Source organism: Myotis yumanensis, unplaced genomic scaffold (assembly GCF_028538775.1).
Source record: "Myotis yumanensis isolate MYYU_CA2020_CCGP unplaced genomic scaffold, mMyoYum1.0.hap1 SCAF_4, whole genome shotgun sequence".
Taxonomy (NCBI): domain Eukaryota; kingdom Metazoa; phylum Chordata; class Mammalia; order Chiroptera; family Vespertilionidae; genus Myotis; species Myotis yumanensis.
The window spans coordinates 111998973-112022381 of NW_027223755.1; the positions used below are offsets into that span (position 1 = coordinate 111998973).

Genomic DNA, 23409 nt, shown 5'->3' on the forward strand with positions numbered 1-23409 from the left:
TGATACTATTCTGGAGGAAGGAGAAAATTTTATTATATCTTGTATAAATTTCATTTGTATCTTTCTCAAAGGAAGTAAGCAGAATGCCCTCTTTTATTATCATGTGATCTGTTTCTTGGTATTTCCAATAACAAACATTGACAGTGAATTGTAAACTAAGTATCAGTTTCATCAAGAAGAGAGATGTGTGAAACAATACCTTGCACAAATGTTGGAGCTGGATACCTGCCACCAAATCAGTAGGTTCAGCCTCAAAATACTTGGTTTCAATTGTCTTGTAAAATTGCCTTGATTCATTTGTTTTCTTTGGTTTTTCCCCAAACCAGTAAGAGGGCTAAGAAGAGAATAAAATGTAATCATTGCAAAACCACTGAAGAAAACACAGTAGAAAGTCATTTAGCCTGCTACCCTTGATGCTGAGATGGGCAGAACATTGCTTGGGATTAAGTTTCAGAACTAATTGGCTATAATTTGAACCCCCAAGGCATAAAAAGAGATGACTCTATTTAATCATATCTGTCTGAGAGAAACAAAAGGAAATCACTGCAAAATGAGGTCACAGTAGAACATATCCTATCACTCTGCCATATCTCCTCTTAGCAACACATAAGCCAGTAATAATAAGGGGAAAAAAGAAAGGAGACATCTGCCCATTTTGCTGTGGCTCTGGCTGTGAAGAAGTGCGGCTAACCAAACGTGGTGAGTGCCAAGCAAGATATGGAACATAACTAAACTTCTCCGTGTTAGTATCCGAAGACGCCACCCTCTGTTAACTTTGTTATGCTGGGGTTCGATCCCTTATGAAACACTAGCCTGCAAAAGTGATGGATTATTAAAGTTTTGGATGGCAGGCCATGAACTACAGATTACATATATAGAGACTTTATAGTGTATTAGGGAAAGGTTAGTGAATTCATATGCCTGAAGTAATTAGAATGATTCTTTCACCTGACCTATTGATTCAATTATAGACAGGGCAAAATTAACTACTGCTGCCTTTTATATAAATTACAGATCATGTCCATAGGACTGTGTCCTCTCTCAATAGCAGAAGCAGTACAACTCACCAGCAAAAAGAAGTTCCATGGCTTGGGCACACCATACTCTCCGGGAAAGACGGCTTCTATGTACCAAGCCACAAGGCCATACAAGACAGCATCAAGTAAAAATGTTCCCAGTATACAGGCAAAGACAAAGCTCTCTACCGTGTTTGGTGAGAAGATGTTACTCCATTTAATTCCAATTTCTAAGAGATAACAGGAGACATTAAATTTAGGTGGCAACTGACACAAAGTTATTCATGTGTATCACAATGAAAGAGTGAAAAAAGTTAATGTTCTCTAGAGATTACTATTATATTCAGCTACTTTCTTATGCTGTTAGAATTTAGGACATCTGAGCAAGTAATCATGTAATATGCCTCCTACTATGACAAAGACAATCAGTAATAAATTAAACAAAAATAAAATATACTAAAAAGTCAGGAAAAGGAGTTTTACGAAAAATAAGCAGAGCTATAGGTTTAGACCAAGAATGTCAAACTCACGGCCTGCGAGCTGCATGTGGCCCACAACGAATATTTTTGCAGCCCAGCCAATATAAGGTATGTAAGAAACGTTTTAACAAAAATTCCGTAACTTAATTTTTACAATATCCTATTATACATAGTTATTAATAATGAACTACAATGTTCGCTTATGACTGATTACTATAATCATGTTGCATTCATTTTCCTTACGCGCCTTATGCGCAGGCGCACCATTTCTCTCCACTAATCCCAGCAGCGAATATTTTAGCAGCTGATGGCCACGTCATTAGTCTTGGACTGACTTGTTAGGTGGGCACAACAGGAAATATTTCGCTTTCAGAGAACAAGAAAATTAGGTTTATTTGTGTTACACTTATTAATTTGTGCAGTTATTCAGTGTCTGCTAAGTTAATGTTCAAGAAAAAATATTAATTTTTATTCAAATGTTCTATTATTTTATGTTAATGATGACTCATTTATTTCAGCCCTTTGTATTCAGCATGTCTCTATCAAAATAAACCCACGTTTCTATGAAAATGGAAGCTTTTGTGTTTTTTGCGGCCCATGTACAGTTAAACCTTGTTTATTTGGCCCGTGTTAGCCTTGGAGGTTGACATGCTTGGTTTAGACAGCGGCTCCTCTCCCGACCCCGTCCTCATACTAAATGTTCACTGACACATGTAATTTGGGGAAAATGCAGTCACTGCACAGTAGAGATGAATGAGAACTAAAGAACAGACTAGAGGGGTTTTGCATAGTTTTTCACTGATGGAAAAAGGAAGAAGGAAGTTACTAAAAGGCAGAACCATGTCACTTCATCCCTACCCCTAAACAGAAGGTGGCAACTCCAAAAGGAGTAGGGAGAGACCCTAACAGACCTGAGGCCTGGCCAGTGTTGCTCAGTGGTTGAGCATCGACCTATAAAACAGGAGGTCACAGTTTGATTCCCAGTCAGGGCACATGCCCAGGTTGGGGCTGGATCTGCAGTAGGCAATGCAGGAGGCAACTGGTCAATGATATTCTGTCATAACTGATGTTTCTATCCTTCTCTCCCTGCCCCTTCCTCGCTCTGCAATCAATAAAGACTTTAAAAATTTTTTAAAGACCTGAGTAAATTTATGGAGGGAATGTGCAAACTCATGCACTATAGGTAATGGTATAAAGTAGTGTGAATTTTTTTTAGGACAGTTTAGCAATATCAGTAACATTAAAACTGTGAATACCCTATGAGAACGTGGCAAAATTTACAAGGGTACCACTCACTGTTTATTTCTGCCCTGACAAGGTATTTGGTTCCCAGTGCCATTACGACATTTGAGCTGAGGGAAAAAGCCAGCTTCTCGATGAGTGTCATCTGTGCGTAACTTGAAGAGATCCTGGGAGCTGGAAAGTAGCTGATCAAATAAATGAAGCCTCCAATGGCTATAGCAAAGTGCGCTGCCAATCAGAGAGAAATAATACGGTCAAGTCAAACAACCTAAAATCTGAAACACAAATACCCTGGTTTTATTCCGAGTGCCCTAAAAGTTGAAGCACATTGAGAATAGACATTGGTCTGCTCGGCTCACCACTGCTTCCTCAGCACATTAGAAAACGCTTGACACTTACTAAGTGCTTAAAAGTATTTTTTGAATGAATAAAAGATGAAAATTAAAACATTTAAAAAACTACTTTTTCTTGAATTTATCATTAGATATGCAATAACTATGACTATTGCAGCTTTTAATGGAAATTTACATATTTATTATCACTCAACATAAAATATTGTAAGTACTATCATTGGCATAATTAGAAAATACCTAGGTCAGCGGTCAAACTTTTGGACCTCACGGACCACTAAATTCATAATTTTAAATTCGCAGGCCACTAATATGATTTTTTAAAAAAAGATAAAATACATTTGTAAAATAATGATCAGAGAACTTTCATTTTATTAATATGAAATGTACCTATTTGATACAACAACATTATAAATACTTATTTAATTATAACAAAATCTTCAAAGGTTGTTTAATTGTAACAAATTTATTAAAATATTAATTTTTACGAAATAATTGAAGCTTAAGTATTACACATTTTTAGAGTGTGATATTTGCTCCTGTTTGCTTGAAATAAATTTATGGATTTTTGGCTCCAATGACGTTACTGCAGGATGGAGAGCCGTATTTATTTCAAGCCGAGACCGGTACCGAGTTTTAATTGCTGTGACAGATGAAAATGTTTTTTTCGCAGAAATATATTGTTGAAAATTGAATCAAAATGTTCATTGCTTTTTCACTCAGCAATGGGTATTCACTTTTAATGGAGATCCAAAAATGGGGTCTTGATAAGAATGACTGGAATTTACGTTGGGAAGATATTTTGACTTCTTCGTGCAGGGCGAATAGTCAGGGTTAGGATCTTGCCCCTTGGACAGCCGTCTCCCCACAGCGTGAAGAAGAAGGTGAGTATACTGGGAACCCACTTCTTCGCAAAGCGCCTCAAATATTCAAGAATTAGAGCTTTGTGTCGAATTTCACTTATAATTTTAATAACATCTGATAATACCTCATGTAGTTCTGGGGAAATTTTTTTCGCCGCAAATTGCTCAGGATGTATAATGCAGTGTGTAGACAAAATGTCCGGGTGGCCAACATTTTTCACCTTTGCAACAATTCCTGAAAGATGTCAGTCATGTTTGCGGCACCATCTGTACATTCTTCCCATTCAATTCCGAGTTCCAGGAAATAACTATTAACCTGCTTCAAAAATCTCAGAGCTAGTTGTTCCACCGGCAAGCTGAGCCAACAAAGTAGTTCTTCCTGCAGCTCTCCGCACGGATTCGTCAAGTTGAATTGAATAAAATGGTGAATTTTCCACCATTTTTATAACTTGATTTTCAATATCTTCAGCCATGTCTTCAATTCTGCATTTGACAGTGTTAACAGACATAGGAATTGCTTTCAGTGTCTGGACAGCCTGCCTTCCCAAAACCTCTTCCCAGGCTTGTAAGGCTGAATTAATTCTTCTCCAATCGTATACGGCTTTCGAGGTCTGAAGTGTTATCAGATAAGAAGCCTTTAATGAGGATTTATCTCCAACAGTCATTTTTGTTAGAGCAATTACTTGCTTTTGCATATTTTCATGCACTCTTTGAAAATACTCAAGTGGTTTTTTAAAAATGCAAATAAGGTCCAAATTTTTCTGTGGATCACCAAAATTTTCTCATGGACCAGCAGTGGTCCCCAGACCACAAGTTGGCGACTGCTGACCTAGATTGTGTTTCCAGATACTGATATTCAGTCTATGTCAGGGTACTGAGGGCAAATAAGGATGCCTACATAAACAGAGACACCAAGTTGGTGTCACCAGATCTGGTTTAGAGTATGAAGTGCTCCAAAAACGTGACCCTGATAAAATATTAAAAAGAAAATTCTTGTTAAGAAATCAGTTAACCTCATCTAGAATTAAATTGCAGCATCCAAATAGAAATTGGATATTATGAAGTAAAACACTATTAGCAGTGATTCTTCCTTCCCTTCTTATTTTAAATTCTTTCCTGAGGATACGATGCTTGGAAAAACAGCAGCCAGGAGCATTTGGTCATAGGACCCCAGCAGCCACAAGGCAGGAAAAGAAAAACAACAACAACAACGCCTTAAGCGGCACAGCCTGTCCCACCCACAGCAGGCCACCACGCCCTGCATCTGGAGCTTAACAGAGGAACAAAAGCAGAGGCCAAAGTCACAGGTTTGAACAGTCTCAAGGAGCCCGCAGTGACTGGACTGGGGCAGGGGCGGCCCACTCCACTATCCTGGGAACCAGACTGATCATTTCCCCACACGGGAGAACTGATAACAACTCCAGGTTTACGGCCAGCCCCACTGGTCTCCACACAGGATCGCTGTCCAGCCAAGGAAAGAGTGATCATTTGGGCAACTTGGGGAGGAGTAGCTCTGGGACAGGGAAACACACCCACCACATTTCCTAAAAAGTAAACAGCACCTCCTGCCTAAGGCCCCTTCAGAAACAGGCTTCTGAGTGATTAAGATTGACAGATGGCTAGCAGGCAGAGGTGGAGCCTGGGGAGCCAGGGGAAGTGTGCTGACCAGCCCGGACCCCAAGGTGCTAACAAACCTGCTTCAGGGGGCAGATTGGCCCTCCTTCTGGCAGCCAAGGCCTGTGGAGACACAAACAGTGAATAGGTGGATCACTTGGAGCTTCAAGCAGGAGCTGAAAGCCAAAGGAGGGCAGTCCCTGACAGCGTCAGCACCTACCTCCAGACAGGAAGCTCAGAATTGGCAGACAGAGAAGAGTGGGGTCTAAGTGACTCCCAGGAAGCACTACACTCGGCTGAAACAAATGCCAATTCACTGTCTTTCTTTCTTTTTTTCTTCTTTCTTCTCTTTTCCTCACTTTTTCCCTCTATTTTCTTTTTTATTTTGCTCTTCCCTTTCTTTTTTTTTTGCCTTTTTAAATTTATCTTCTATATCTATCTGTGTTATTGATTTCTTATTATTCTAGTCTCTGTTGTTTCATTCATATATCTAACTTTCCTCTTTCCTTTTACTGCTCAATTTTCTTTTTTGACTACTCAGTTTTTTTCTCTCTTTTTCTCCTGCTTTTTCATCCTTTTTCTTTTTCTTATTATAAGTTTATCTGTTTTTTTCCTCTATTTTCCTTTATAAATTATTTTCTTGTTTTTTCATTTTGTTTCTCCCTCTCTTATTTTAAACCATTTTCCTGCCCCTATGCCTCTAATTCTTTATTTTTACTTTCTTTATTTCAGCTCTGCATCTATATATTCTGCCTCCATTTTCTGTTGGTTTTTTGTTTGTGCTTCTTTTGTTTGTTTGTTTTGTTTTGTCCTTGTATTTTTTTTCTTTTTTTTTTCTACCATTCTTGCCCTCTCTTCTCTTTCTGAATTCTCTCTTTTCTAGTGGTTGCTTTTGTTGGTGCTGTAGGGGTCTTATGTACACTTTTGTTTTCTATCTTCTACTTTATATTTTGTTGTGTTCTATTTTGTTTTGTTTGGTCAGCATCTCTACAACAGCTTTCATGACATGCTCAGGGGTGGCACATAGTCAGCCAGTCTGAGAGGAGACTCCATCCATGAACAAGGCAATAACACTCAAAACCCAAATACAACAGGAGAAGCCAAATAACTCAGGTAAAGGGCTTTCTTAGAAAACCCAGCTCAGGAGGTCTAAGAGGACCACTGGGTCCCACAAAACACCTACTGCATAAAACCATCCCACAAAATCTGGGTGGCATAGCAGTTTTATCTAATATACAGAAACAAAAACAAAGGGATAGCAAACTGGTGAGACAAAGAAACAATCCCCAAAATTAAAGACATGGAAAAAAACAGAAAAGGAACTAAATGACATAGAGGTAAATAATTTGTCAGATAAAGAATTCAGAGTAATAGTATTAAGGGTGCACAAACAATCCAGTGAGAACTACAAGAAACTTAATTAGAATTATAAGGGTCTTAATGAGAGCTATGCCAACATGAAAATAAAGCTTAAAACAATAAATAAAAATCAATTGGAAATGAGGAATAACAGAGCTGAAATAAAGAACACCCTGGAAGGATTCAGCAGTAGACTAGAAGAGGCTGAGGATAAAATCAGTGAATTAGAAGACAAGGTAGACAAAAACACCCATTCAGAGCAGTAAATGGAAAAAAAAAATATTAAAAAGCAGGAAGTGCGTCTATGGGAGCTTTGGACAACATGAAACATAACAACATCTGCATAATAGGGATGTCAGAAGCAGAAGAATCTGAGGAAGGAATAGAGAGCCTCTTTGAAGACGTAATGGAAGAAAATTTCCCTAACCTGGTGAAGGAAAAGTCACCTGAGTCCAGGAAACACAGAGAATACCAATCAAGATAAACCCCAAAAGACCCACACCAAGGCATATATTAATTAAAATGGCAAATGTCAAAGACAAAGAAAGAATCTTCAAGGCTGCAAGAGAGAGACAGAAAGTTACCTACAAAGGATATCCCATTACACTGTTAGCTAACTTCTCAATAGAAAAACTTCAGGCCAAAAGGGAATGGCATGAAATATACAGGTAATGAAAACCAGGGACTGAACCAGCAAGACTATCATTAAAAAATGTAAGGTGAATAAAGAGCTTCGCAGACAAAAAATGGGTAGAAGAGTTTATCACAAGTAAAACAGCAACACAAGGAAATGCTAAAGGAACTGTCATAAGAAAAAGAAAGAGAAAAACACAGGTATAAAGAATAAGAATAGCAATGAATAAGTACCTATTAATAGTAACCTTAAATGTAAATGGCTAAAATGTTCCAATCAAAAGACACAGAGTAACTGAATGGATAAGAAAACATGACCCATATATATGCTGTCTACAAGAGAACCACCTCAGAACAGAAGGATCACACAGGCAGAAAGTGGAGGGATGGAAATACATTTTTCCAGGAAAATGAAAATGAAAAGATAGCTGGGGTAGCAATACTCATATCTGACAAAATAGACTTCAAGGTTAAGGCCATAACAAGAGATAATGAAGGCCACTTAATAATACTAAAGTGATCAATACAACAAGAGGATATAACTGTGGTAAATATATATGCACTCAATATAGGAGCATCCAAATATCTCAAAAAAATCTTCTAGAGAATTTCAAGGAAGAGAATGACAGCAATACAATCATGGTAGGAGATTTTAACACCCCACTGACTTCACTGGGTAGATCTTCTATACAAAAATATCAACAAGGAAATAGTGTTCCTAAATGACACCTAGATCAGGTAGAATTGACATTTTCAGAACATTTCAACCCAAAGCTACAGAATATGCATTCTTCTCAAGTACACTGGGTCATTTTCAAAGATAGACCACATGTTAGGACATAAAACAAGTCTCTACAAGTTCAAGAAGATTGAAATCATATCAAGAACCTTCTCAGATCACAATGGCACGAAAATAGACATGAATTACAAAAAAACAACAACAATAAAAAAAAAAAAACACTCCAGCCGAGACCGGTTTGGCTCAGTGGATAGAGCGTCGGCCTGTGGACTGAGGGGTCCCAGGTTCGATTCTGGTCAAGGGCATGTACCTGGGTTGCAGGCACATCCCCAGTGGGAGATGTGCAGGAGGCAGCTGGTCGATGTTTCTCTCTCATCGATGTTTCTGACTCTCTGTCGCTCTCCCTTCCTCTCTGTAAAAAATCAATAAAATATATTTTTAAAAAAATTAAAAAAAAAAAACACTCCAAAATATTCGAACACATGGAAGCTAACTAACATGCTATTAAACAAAGAATGGGTTACCAAAAAGATCAAAGAAGAAATAAAGAACACCCTGGAAACAAATAAAAATGAACACACAACAACCCAAAATCTATGGGACATAACAAAAGCAGTCCTGAGAGGGAAGCTCACAGCACTACAACCTACCTCAAATAACAAGAAAAATTAATAATAAACTGTTTAACCCCACAACTTAAAGAATTAGAAAGATAACAACAAGAAAAGCACAGAGAAGGAGAAGGAAGAAAATAATAATGATCAGAGCAGAAGTAAATGACATGGAGACTAAAAAAACTATACAAAAGATCAACAAAACCAAGAGTTGGTTCTTTGAAAAGATAACCAAGATTGATGAACCTTTAGCCAGATTCATCAAGAAACAAAGAGAGAGCTGCACGAGCAGCCTGCCTCTGTCCGAGGAGCAGCAGCTCTGTGAGCAGCCCGCCCCCACTCGAGGAGCAGCAGCCCCATGAGCAGCCCACCCCCACCTGATGAGCAGCAGCCACACAAGCAGCCTGCCCCCTGTCCAAGGAGCAGCAGCCTCATGTGCAGCCTGCCCCCATCCGAGGTGCAACAGCTGTGCAAGTAGCCTGTCCCCACCAGCCAGAGGAGCCACCACTGCTGTGAGCAGCAGCCACTGCCAACTGAGGAGCAGCCACTGCCATGACCACCCAAGGAGCAGCCACTGCCCAAGGAGCCGCTGTTGTCTGAGGAGCAGCCCCCGCACAACTCGACACTTAGACTAGATCCTTTGGTGAGAGCAAAAATGGGGAGACAAAGCAACACCCAAACGAAATAAAAGGAAAAATTTTCAGAAAAGCAGCAAAGTGAAAAGGAGGCATGTGATACGTCAGAAAAAGAATTCAGAATAAGGGTTATACAGTTCATAAACCGGATGGATGAAAAAAATCAACAACTTATGTAAGAATCAAGAAGAAATAAAGAGTGATATAATTGCAATAAAAAACACCATGGAAAGTTTCAACAGTAGACTAGGAGAAGTAGAGGACCAAATTAGTGAATTAGAAGACAGGGAAGCAAAACACACACAAACTTAACTGCAATTGAAGAAAAAAATTAAAAGACAGGAGGAGAGCCTCTGGGAGCTTTGGGGCAACATGAAATGAACCAACATATGAATAATAGACGTGCCAAAATTACAAGAAGAGAAATCAGGGTTAGAAAACCTATTTAAAGAAATATCAGAAAACTTCCCTGATGTGGGGAAGAAAAAAGTCACACAAGCACAGAGTCCCAAACAAGATGAACCCAAAAAGACCCACACCAAGACATGTCGTAATTACGATGGCAAATGTTCAGGACAAAGAGAGAATCTTAAAGGCTGCAATAGAGAGACAGAACGTTATGTACAAGGGATCTCACATTAGATTATCAAATGATTTCTCAACAGAAACATATCAGGCCAGAAAAGAATGGAATGAACTTTAAAAAATGATGCAAAGCAAGAATACTCTATCCAGAAAGGCTATCATTCAAAATTGAAGGGGAAATAAGGGGCTTCACAGGCAGAAGAAGGCTAAGGGAGTTTATTGCTACCAAGCCAAAAATGCAAGAAATGCTGAAGGGATAATTGAAAAAAGAAGAAATAAAAAGGGAAGAAGGAACATAAGCACTAGAATAAAAATGGCTACAAACAAGAGCCTTTCAATAATAACTTTAAATGTAAATGGACTAAATGCTCCACTCAAAAGACATCAAGTGGCTGAATGGATAAAAAAAATGACCCAAATATATGCTGTCTACAAGAGACCCACCTTAGAACAAGGGACTCACACAGAATGAAAGTGAAGGGATGGAAAAATATCTTTCCGGGAAATGGAAATGAAACAAAACTGGAGCAGCAATACTTATATCTGACAAAATAAACCTCAAAGTGAAGGTCATAACAAGAGATAAGGAAGGCCACTTCATAATACTAAAGGGATTGATACAACAAGAGGATATAACCCTGGTAAACACATATGCATCCAATACAGGAGCACCCAAATACATTAAAAAAAAAAAAAACTCCTGGAAGATATCAAGGGAGAGATCAAAACAATACAATCAAAATAGGGGACTTTAATACCCCACTGATATCACTGGGTAAATCCTCTAGACAAAAAAATCAGCAAACAAACAGCAATCATAAATGACCCACTAGATCAGATGGAATTAATTGACATCTTCAGAACATTTCACCACACAGCCACAGAATATACGTTCTTCTCAAGTGCACATGGGAAATTTTCAAAGATAGACCACATATTGGGTCACAGGCAAAGTCTCTGAAAATTTAAGATGACTGAAATCTTATCAAGCATCTTCTCAGACTACAATGGCATAATATTAGAAATAAACTATAAAAAAATATTTAAACACTTGGAAGCTGAATAGCATGCTATTAAACAATGATTGGGTTACAAAAGAGATAAAAGAAAAAAGAAAAAACATCCTGGAAATGAATGAAAATGAAAATACAACAATCCAAAGATCTATTGGACACAGTGAAAGCAGTCCTGAGGGAGAAGTTTATAGCTCTACAGGCCTACCTAAAAAAAAAAAAAAAAAAACAACAACAACAAGAAAAATGGTAGTAAATCATCTAACTCTAAAACTTAAAGAATTAGAAAGAGAGCAACAAGGAAAACCCAGAGTGAGCAGAAGGAAGGAGATAAAAAAGATCAGAGCAGAAATAAATGACATAGAGACCAAAAAACAATACAAAATATGAATGAAACCAAGAGCTGGTTCTTTGAAAGGATAAACAAGATTGATGAATTTCTAGCCAGGCTCACCTAGAAACAAAGAGAGAGGACCCAAATAAACAATCAGAAATGAAAGAGGAGAAATCACAACAGACCCCATAGAAATACAAATGATTGTTAAAAAATACTATGAACAACTCTATTCCAACAAATTAGACAACCTAGAGGAAATGGACATATTCCTAGAAAAATACAACCTTCCAAACTCAATCAGGAAGAATCTAAAAATCTCAATAGGCCAATAACTATGAAGGAAATTGAAGCAGCCATCAAAAAGCTTCCAGCAAACAAAAGCCCAGGGCCAGAATGCTTCACAGGGGAGTTTTACCAAACGTTCAAAGAAGAACTAAAACCTATCCTCCTCAGATGATTCCAAAAAATTTAAGAGTAAGGAATGCTTCCAAGCTCATTCTATGAAGCCAGCATTACCCTAATACCAAAACCAGATAAAGACAACAAAATGAAAGAGGAGGTGGAGGAGGAGGAGGAAGAGGAGGAGGAGGAGGAGGAGAAGGAGGAGGAGGAGGAGGAGGAGAAAGGAAAGGGAGGAGGAGAGGAAGCAAGGGACTTAAAAAAAATGATCCCCAGCAATTCAAGATAGTGGAACAGTAGGTGGAAGATACACTCACTTCCTCCCAGGACCAAACTGGAATTACAGCTAAAATATAAAACAATCAACCTGAATAACCAACTGAACACTAGCTGAAGAGAAGTCTTATAAGCAAGGATTTACAAAAGAGGTCACATTGAGACTGGAAGAAAAGGTAGAGATGAGAAAAGAACTGGCCAGTCTCTCATGGTGGGTGGGAGGGCAGCTGAGATTCCCAGGGGATATTTCAGCTGCAAATGTTCCCCCTGAAGAGCAAAGGGTCTCAGCCCCACACTGGGCTCCCCACCACAGAGCACCAGGAAGAGGCACACACATATCTGGACAAACCCTGGCATCCTCTTAAAGGGTCAATGCACACAGTCTCATTTGCATCCACTTAACTTGGGCTCTGGTGAAGAGAGGGTGAAGTGGACTAGAGTCATGTGAGGAGAGACTGGAGTTTGTGGCTCTGGGAAGTAAGCTGAAGAGACAGCTGTCAGGATCCCTGTGCTGAGTCCCTCTCCCATGCTCGGAAGCCATATTTCTTGGGTGGAGCACTCCCCTGCTTACAGCATCAGCCTGGGGGAATGCAGTAACCCCACCTTCTGGACCTCTTGTCCCCCCACCCTGAGGAGCTCACTACCCTGCTGAGGAGACAGCTGCCTGGGCCAGAGTATAGAGATACAGGCAGACTCAGTGACTGAGTTGTACAGTTTTAAGACAATAGATACCCACTCCCCCAACTTTCTTGTTAACCTGACTGGGGCTCCCCCTCCAAGGATATCCACGAGACCCACCCTCCAGACTCTGATCTCTCAAATCCTGGTGGCCATGACCTGCTAAGCACTGGCTGCCCATGAAGTCTGGGCCAAATCCAAGACAGACTGAGTGTGTTGCTTTGGGGGAGGAGCTACTCCGTGTCCTTTCCCCCAGGCCCGACTAGAACGTTCCCCTGAGGGGAGGTCCACTAGCCCCACCCTCATGAATCCCAGGGGCCCCACGCTGCTGAGCACAGGCTTCCAGAAGAATCTGGGATTTACTGAATTGTATGGCTCTAGGGACAAGGGCCAATTTTCCTTCACACACCTGGCTGGTGCCGAGACTTCCCTTCACAAGGCCAAATCATGGGCTGTTTGGACCTGATAAACTCTGCTAGTCCCACCTGACAACTCCTGAAGAACCAGCTAACCACAAAGGCCCACGGGCATCAAGTGTGGAGCAGATAGACTTGGTCTACCCTGGGACCGCTGCTGAGTGGCCTCAGACCCAGAACTGTCTCCAAGCTTGAACCTGTATCAGTCTGGTGAATACGACTCATCCCTACCTGGTGAGTCCATGAGAACCTACCTCATGCAACTCAAGTACTGCCAGGGACTCTTTCAGTGACTGGAAGAAGCAGGTGGAGAAAGGCAGAGATGGATTTCAGGGTGCCTTGGGCCTACTGCTAACCTGCCACCAACTCGGTACTGAGGGAAGGAAGCCCTGTGTGCAGCTTGGTCCTTCCCATGCTTGCTAAGGCCCAATAGAGACAGCCGCAAACTGCATCACTCTGTAGCTCCAAAAAGGATCCCCAGGGCAAGTCTCAAGAAGCATCTAAATTGACCTGCACCAGAGTCCCTATCCAGAGGCCTCAAAATAGACACACCCAGTAGCCTGCTTTAGACAACTCAGCAGGATCCACTAGCATCACCAACAGTATATCCAAAGGAAGCTCTCAGCAGGCACCAGACACTGTGCAGGGTGGAGGCAAATTCCCACTTCATGTGGTCAAGAGCAGCACTGCAGTTCACACACACTGTGTGTGTGTGTGTGTGTGTGTGTGTGTGTGTGTGTGTTTGGGGGGAGGGGGAGGAATCTGTTACATGCAACCAACCTGAGAGTTGACACTACACAAAGGGGCCAATAGCAATAAAGAGTCAATTACAGCAGGAAGGCTCACAAAACCCACACAAAGGACATTCCTTGAACATCCAGTTCAGGTGGTGAAGGAGACTGCACACTGGGTCTCACAGGACACCTACTACACAAGGCAATCCTATCAAGACTGGGAGACATAGAATTTTTACCTAATACATAGACACAAACACAAGAGGCAGCAAAAATGGGGAGACAAAGAAACATTCCCCAAAGAAAGAACAAAAGAAATAACCAGAAAAAAGCTAAATGAAATGGTGGCACACAATTTACGATAGAGAGTTCAAGAAAATGATTATAAGGAAGCTCAAGAAACTTAGAGAGAACTTCAAAGAACTTAGTGAGATCTTCTACAGCACAAGAAAGGACATAGAAACCATGGAAAATAACCAGTCAGAAATGAAGACTAGAATATCTGAAATGAAGAGTATACTAGAAGAAATCAACAGTAGGTTGAAGGAAACAGAGGATTGATTCAACAATTTGGAAGAAAAGGTAGCAAAAAACACCCAATGAGAAGCACAAAAAGAAAAAAAGGATTTAAAACATGAGGATAGTCTAAGGAACCTTTCAAACAACATAAAGGGTGACAACACAAAAATTATAGGGGCACCACAAGAAGAAGAGACAGAGCAAGAGATTGAGAACTTATTTGAAGAAATAATGACTGAAAACTTCACTAACCTAGTGAAGGAAAAAGACAGACAGTATTTTAAAATGTCAAAGATTAAAAACAGGGGGGTGGAAGATGGCGGCGATATAGGCAGACGCGTCCCAGGTCTTGTCCCGGAGCAAACGGAGTAAGCAGCTGAAACTAATAACACCCACCCCGAATTGGCAAATTTACTCAGCTGGTGAGAAGGTTTGCAGCCGGGAAGGGCAGACCTCCCCTGGAAAGGTTAAAAACCAGGGATCTGGGCAGGAAAGTTTGCCAGACCTGAGCCCAGAGGGTCGGAGGGAGACCGCATGGCAGACAGCCGCGTCTCTTGGGACAGACACAGACCCTGACCAGGGTAAGGAGTTCCGCGGGTTTGCTGGCGCCAGGAGATTTGAGATTTGGATTTTGTGATTGCGGAGAACTGAGACTAAAGGGGGCATCCTGAGGAACTGATCAGACCATGCAGTGCCCATAAGAGAGGAGCGTTTCCCAGACCATGCAGTGCTGGTAAGAGAGGAGCGTTTCCCAGACCGGTAAGAGAGGAGCGTTTCCGCGGCCGGCCGGCGTTTGTCTGTTTCTTTGTTTTCACTGAACCCTGCTCATAGGACAGTTCGGATACAGACACTCACCTGTGCTGAAGAGAGGGTGAAGGTGCAGACGAGGGGAATCTGGGGAGAGGCTGAGGAAAGAGGGGGAGCCGGAGGAGGTGGCAGCGAATTGAGTGCTGAGACCCCCCTGGGCCCAGGACTGGGGCAGCCATTCCTCCAGAGGGTGGAATTCCTCCCCCCAGCCCCCCAGGCAAGGAGCACAGCCACACCCAGATTCCACCCTGTATGAGATAAAGGATTAAAACAAGCTGATTAGTCCCTGGGAGTTACCAGGGTCTGGCCTATAGAGGGATTTTCAGTCCCACCAACAACACAGAGCAGGGTAAGGATTAAAAAAGGATAGAGAAGCTGTATAGCCTCAGAGGCCAACCCCAAAACACTGCCACCCAGAGGCTGAGCCACAAACTTACTCTTAGGGGAATACAAATTAAGGCAGACTGGATCACAAATACGGCCTGCTTTAAAATCAGGACTGTGATTTACAACACGGAGGAACAGTGTAATGCAGGCAAATTCAACACTCTCCTAAATACCTGGCAGGACTAAGGCGAACCAGGCTGAAGAGTAGAAGAACCGAAAGACCATCACTACTGCAAATTTTTTCTTTTTCTTTTTCTTTTTAATTTTTTCACCTTTTTACTAAGAAACCAATTTTTTTCTCTTTTTCTTCTTTTTCCATCACCTGATTTTACCCTTTCAATTACCACATTTTTATTTTTAACCAGTATTATTACTGCTACCATTTTACCATTTTTTAAAGTGCCATTTTATTTTCTCTTTATTTTCTTTTGGGATTAGTGTTCTCCATTCTATTTTCATCGTTCCTTTAGCATTAATTTTCCCTATCTCAATTCCACCTCTTTGCTAAAACCCTCTTCCTTACTTTTCCCCTTTTGGTGTCCTGTTTCTCTTACCCTATTCCTGCTCCAGACTTTCCCAATTCCCTCTTTTTACCCCCTGTCTAATTCCACCCTACTTATATATCCTATTTCCAATCTACTGCTCTAAATCCTTATACACCTATTCTTTATCCTTCTTCACTTTCCAAACATTTTTTTCTCTCTTATCTTTCTATTGTTTTCTTGATTGTTGAATATATTGGGCTTTTTTTTAATTTTTATTTGTTTGTTTGTTTTGTTTTGTGTTTTTTCTTCTTTTTAGGACTGGTTGTGAGGTTGTTTTTCTTTTTCTTTTTCTTTTTTTTTTTTTTTTCTCTTCTGCTGGTTTTTCCCTTCCCTCCCCCACCCCACCCCGGTTAATTTTGTGCTTCTGTTTTCCCTTACCCCTCTGGATATTATTGGTGGTTTGTAGTTTGCATTCATCTCCAGGGATCTGTTGCTGGAATTTGTTGAGATTAGTGGCAGTTCTATTGGAGTTTGCTCCTCATACCAATAGTCTCTTCCCCGCTTCTACTTCATTCTCTTTTTTCGCTCTCTTTTTTTCCCCCCTCTTTTTTCCCAATTCTATTTTTGCACTCCTTTTTTGTTTGTTTTTTTCTTATTTTTCTTTTCTGTTCTCTCTTTTATCTTCTTCTCTTCTTTCTCCCTTATCCCCTAATTCTCTTAATTCGGGTGGTCACCTTTATTTGGGGTTATTAATATTGTGAATATACTTGTATTCAGTGCCTGGTACGTTGTGCCTTGCTCTGTTGTATTTTGTGCCTTTAAATCAACGCAGCAGATCCAAGCAACAGCAGCCCCCTGATCACCGCAGCCTCCTGATCACCACAGCCTCCTGATCACCACACCCTCTGTCTGTGGAACAGCAGCTGTACGTGAAGCCCCCCCCCCCACCAGCCAGAAGAGCCAACACAGCTGTGAACAACACCCACCAGAGGAGCTGCTGCCAACTGGAAAGCAGCTGCTACCGCAACCGTCTGAGCAGCAACCACAACCCAAGGAGCCCCTGCCACCCAGGGAGCAGCCACTGAACATCTCAACATCTACATATGTCAGCGAGATCAAACATGGGTAGGCAAAGAAACCCCCAAAGGAAAGAAAAGGAGGACTCGCCAGAAAAGCAGCTAAGTGAGACAGAGATATGCAACATGACGGAAAAAGAATTCAGAATAAGGTTCCTAGAGTACATGCACCAGATGTTCAAGAAGCAAGAAGAAACAGATGAAAAACTCAACTACTTATGCAAGAAGCTAGAAGAAACAGATGAAAAAATCAACAACTTAAGTAAGTCCCAAGAAGAAATGAAGAGTGACATAGCTTCAATAAAAAACTCCATTGAAAGTATCAACAGTAGACTGGGAGAAGCGGAGGACCGAATTAGTGAATTAGAAGACAAGGAAGCAAAACACACTCAAACTGTACGGCAAATGGAGAAAAAAATTAAAAGACAGGAGGAGAGCCTAAGGGAGCTTTGGGACAACATGAAACGAAACAACATACAAATAATAGGGGTGCCAGAACAACAGAAAGATGAACATGGATTAGAAAACCTATTCGAAGAAATAATATCAGAAAACTTCCCTGAGGTGGGGAAGAAAAAAGTCACACAAGCCCAGAGAGTCCCAAACAAGGTGAACCTGAAAAGACCCACACCAAGACACATCATAATTACCATGGCAAATGTTCAGGATAAAGAGAGAATCTTACAGGCTGCAAGAGAGAGACGGAAAGTAACATACAAGGGATCTCCCATTAGATTATCAAATGATTTCTCAACAGAAACACATCAGGCCAGAAAAGAATGGACGGAAATCTACAAAGTGATGCAAAGCAAAGGACTGAATCCAAGAATACTCTATCCAGCAAGGCTATCATTCAAAATTGAAGGGGAAATAAGAAGCTTCACAGACAAAAAAGGGCTAAGGGAGTTTATCACCACCAAGCCAGCCATGCAAGAAATGCTAAAGGGACTGGTGTAAAAAGAAGAAATATCAAGCTCAGAAAGAAAACAGCCACACACACACACAAAAAAAGAAATGGCTACAAACAAGTACCTTTCAATAATAACTTTAAATGTAAATGGACTAAATGCTCCAACCAAAAGACATCGAGTGGCTGAATGGATAAAAAAACATGACCCATACATCTGCTGTCTACAAGAGACCCACCTCATTAGAAGGGACTCACACAGACTGAAAGTGAAGGGATGGAAAAATATCTTTCACGCAAATGGAAAGGAAAAGAAAGCTGGGGTAGCAATACTTATATCTGACAAAATACATCTCAAAGTGAAGGCCATAACCAGAGATAAGGAAGGCCACTTCATAATACTAAAGGGATCAATACAACAAGAAGATATAACCCTGGTAAACATATATGCACCCAATGCAGGAGCACCCACATACATAAGAAAACTTCTGGAAGATATCAGGGGAGAGATCAACAACAATACAATCATAGTAGGGGACTTTAATACACCACTGACATCACTGGATAAATCCGCTAGACAAAAACTCAGCAAAGAAACAGCAATCCTAAATGACTCACTAGATCAGATGGACTTAATTGACATCTTCAGAACACTTCACCCAACAGCTGCGGAATATACATTCCTCTCAGGTGCTCATGGGACATATTCAAAAATAGACCACATATTGGGTCACAAGCAAAGTCTCCACAAATTCAAGAAGATTGAAATCATAAAAAGCTTCTTCGCAGACCACGATGGCATAATGTTAGAAATAAACTACAATAAAAACAACCCAAAATACTCAAACACTTGGAAGCTGAACAGCATGTTATTAAATATTGATTGGGTTACCGATGACATCAAAGAAGAAATTAAAAACATCCTGGACACTAATGACAATGAAAACACAACAATCCAAAACCTCTGGGACACAATGAAAGCAGTCCTGAGAGGAAAGTTTATAGCTCTACAGGCCTATCTCAAAAAACAAGAAAAAATGGTAGTCAATCATCTAACTCTACAACTCAAAGAATTAGAAAGAGAGCAACAAGAAAACCCCAGAGTGAGCAGAAGGAAGGAGATAATAAAGATTAGAGCAGAAATCAATGAAATAGAGACCAAAAAAACAATACAGAAAATCAATGAAACCAAGAGCTGGTTCTTTGAAAGGATAAACAAGATTGACAAACCCCTAGCCAGGCTCACCAAGAAGCAAAGAGAGAGGTCCCAAATAAACCAAATCAGAAACGATAGAGGCGAAATAACAACAGACCCCACAGAAATACAAATGATTGTTAAACAATACTACGGGCAACTCTACTCCAACAAACTAGACAACCTGGAGGAAATGGACAAATTCCTAGAAAAATACAACATTCCAAAACTCAATCAGGAAGAATCTAAAAACCTCAATAGGCCAATAACTATGGAAGAAATTGAAGCAGTCATCAGAAAGCTTCCAGCAAACAAAAGCCCAGGGCCAGACGGCTTCACAGGGGAGTTCTACCAAACATTCAAGGAAGAACTAAAACCTACCCTCCTCAGACTACTACAAAAAATTCAAGAGGAAGGAACGCTTCCAAGCTCATTCTATGAAGCCAGCATCACCCTAATACCAAAACCAGGTAAAGACATCACAATGAAAGAGAATTACAGGCCAATATCCCTCATGAACATAGATGCCAAAATCCTCAACAAAATCTTAGCAAATCGGATCCAGCAGTACATCAGAAGGATCATACACCATGACCAAGTAGGATTTATCCCAGAGATGCAAGGATGGTACAACATCCATAAATCAATAAATGTGATACATCACATAAACAAATTGAAAGAAAAAAACCACATGGTCATATCAATTGATGCAGAAAAAGCATTCGACAAAATCCAACACCCATTTTTGATAAAAACTCTCAGCAAGGTGGGAATAGAAGGATCATACCTCAACATAATAAAAGCCATATATGACAGGCCCACAGCCAACATCATACTCAATGGACAAAAACTAACACCATTTCCCCTAAGAACAGGAACAAGACAGGGATGCCCACTCTCACCACTCCTGTTCAACATAGTACTGGAAGTATTAGCCATTGCAATTAGGCAAGAAGAAGAAATAAAAGGCATCCAAATTGGAAAAGAGGAAGTAAAACTGTCCTTATTTGCAGATGACATGATATTATACATACAAAACCCTAGAGACTCCGTCAAAAAGCTACTAGACTTAATACATGAATTTGGCAATGTAGCAGGATACAAAATTAACCCCAAGGAATCTGAGGCATTTCTATACACCAATAGTGAACTTTCAGAAAGGGAGATCAGAAAAACAATCCCATTTACCATCGCACCAAAAAAATTAAGATACCTAGGAATAAACTTAACTAAAGAGGTTAAAGACCTCTACTCAGAAAACTACAGGACGTTGAAAAAAGAGATAGAGGAAGACATAAACAGATGGAAGAACATACCATGTTCTTGGATTGGTAGAATCAACATCATTAAAATGTCCATACTACCCAAAGCAATCTATACATTCAACGCACTTCCCATTAAAATACCAATGGCCTTCTTCAAAGATCTAGAACGAACTCTCCAAAAATTCATCTGGAATAAAAAAAGACCCCGAATAGCTGCAACGATCCTGAGAAAGAACAAAGTAGGTGGGATCTCAATGCCAGATATCAAGCTGTATTACAAAGCCACTGTTCTCAAAACTGCCTGGTACTGGCACAAGAACAGACATATAGATCAGTGGAATAGAATAGAGAGTCCAGAAATTAGCCCGAACCAATATGCTCAATTAATTTTTGACAAAGGAGGCATGAACATACAATGGAGCCAAGATAGTCTCTTCAATAAATGGTGTTGGGAAAATTGGACAGACATATGCAAGAAAATGAAACTAGACCACCAACTTACACCATACACAAGAATAAACTCAAAATGGATAAAGGACTTAAATGTACGACAGGAAACCATAAAAATTCTAGAAGAATACAAAGGCAACAAAATCTCAGACATATGCCAAAACAATTTCTTCACTGATACAGCTCCTAGGGCAGTTGAAACTAAAGAGAAAATGAACAAATGGGACTACATCAAAATAAAAAGCTTCTGCACAGCAAAAGAAACCATCAACAAAACAACAAGAAAACCCACCTCGTGGGAAAACATATTTGCCAACGTCATATCTGATAAGGGCTTAATCTCCAAAATTTATAGGGAACTCACACAACTTAACAAAAAGAAGATAATCCAATCAAAAAATGGGCAAAGGATCTAAATAGACACCTTTCAAAAGAGGACATTCAGAAAGCCAAGAGACATATGAAAACATGCTCAAAGTCACTAATCATCCGAGAGATGCAAATCAAAACAACAATGAGGTACCATCTCACACCTGTCAGAATGGCCATCATCAACAAATCAACAAACGACAAGTGCTGGAGAGGATGTGGAGAAAAAGGAACACTTGTGCACTGCTAGTGGGAATGCAGACTGGTGCAGCCACTATGGAAGGCAGTATGGAGGTTCCTCAAAAAATTGGAAACGGAACTCCCATTTGACCCTGTGATCCCACTTCTAGGAATATATCCCAAGAAACCAGAAACACCAATCAGAAAGGATATATGCACCCCGATGTTCATAGCAGCACAATTCACCATAGCTAAGATCTGGAAACAGCCTAAGTGCCCATCAGTAGATGAATGGATTAGAAAACCGTGGTACATCTACATGATGGAATACTATGCTGCTGTTAAAAAGAAGGAACTCCTACCATTTGCAACATCCTGGATAGAACTGGAGAGCATTATGCTAAGTGAAACAAGCCAGTCAATGAAGGAAAAATACCACATGATCTCACTCATTCATGGATAATAAAGACCATTACAAACTTTTGAACAATAATAGATACAGAGGCAGAGCTGCCTCAAACTGATTGTCAAACTGCAGTGGGAAGGCCAGAGAGAGTTGGGGGGCAGAAGGGAGGGGAGTAAGAGATCAACCGAAGGACTTGTATGCATGCATATAAGCATAACTAATGGACATAAGACACTGGGGGGTAAGGGAGGGTAGGGGTTTGTCAAGGGCCGGGGGGAAAAAAGGACACTTATGTAATACCCTTTGTAATACTTTAAGCGAAAAAATAAAATAAAATTTAAAAAAAGATTAAAAACAAAAAGAGAATCTTAACAGCAGCAAAAGAACAACATTTAGAAGAATCACTCTACCTGATATCAAACTATATACAATGCCATAGTAATCAAAACAGCATGGTACGCACATAAAAACAGACATATAGATTAATGGAACAGACTAGAGAATCCAGAAGTAAACCCATACCTTTATGATGGTCAATTAATATCTGACAAAGAAGGAAAGAATATACAATGGGGTAAAGACAGTCTATTCAATAAACAGTGTTGAGAAAACTGGACAGATATGTACAAAAATACACTCAAAATGGATTAATACTTAAATATAAGACTTGAAACCATTAAAATTGCAAAAGAAAACATGAGCAGTGAAATTTTGGACACTTCCATAACAATATTTTTTTCTAATATATGTTCTCAGTAAATGGAAACAAAAGAAAAACATAAACAAATAGAACTAAGTCAAACTAAAAAGTTTTTCTACAAAGAAAACCATCAACAAAACAAAGAAAACAACCCACTGAATGGGAGAATATATTCAGCAATATTACACCTAATAAGGAGTTAATATCTAAAAAATATATCAAAAACTTATACAACTGAACACCAAAAGCTACAAATAATCCAATTAAAAATGGGCAAAGGACCTGAATAGACACTTCTTCAAAGAGGACAGACAGATGACAATAGACATACGTCAAGATTCTCAACATCACTAATCATCAGAGAAATGCAAATTAAAACCACAATGAGATAACACCTCATATTTGTCAGAGTGACTATTTATATAAAAAGAGGTGATATGCAAATTAGGCCAGGACGCCGTAAGGGTTCACAACTGGACAGGAGGAGGTTGCACGCACAGGTATGGCCTGGAGTGGAGACAGAGACAGAGACAGGGTGGCCTGCCCGAGCTGGTGCGGCAGCTTGGGCAGCCCTGGAGTGGACACAGGCAGGGGGCCGAGAGATGCTGTGAGTCAGGCACAGGTACCAGGCCCCTGCGGGGTGCCTCCTTGCATGGAGAGAGGTGAGGTGCCTCCTCACGC

General features: G+C 40.2%; 1 protein-coding gene across 1 annotated transcript in view; it reads right to left on the reverse strand.

Annotated features, from left to right (window-relative positions):
- The window catches only part of LOC139009570 (phospholipid-transporting ATPase ABCA3-like), a 173707-nt gene extending 170842 nt beyond the window's left edge, over positions 1-2865 (reverse strand). Inside the window, exons 1-3 of the mRNA XM_070413828.1 lie at positions 2792-2865; positions 1068-1246; positions 200-334 (exon numbers count right to left, since the gene is read on the reverse strand). Of these exons, the coding sequence (XP_070269929.1) occupies positions 200-334; positions 1068-1246; positions 2792-2834 (357 nt within the window). The 5' untranslated portion in view covers positions 2835-2865. The remainder of the gene's footprint in view (positions 1-199; positions 335-1067; positions 1247-2791) is intronic.
- Between the last annotated feature and the right edge of the window lie 20544 nt (positions 2866-23409).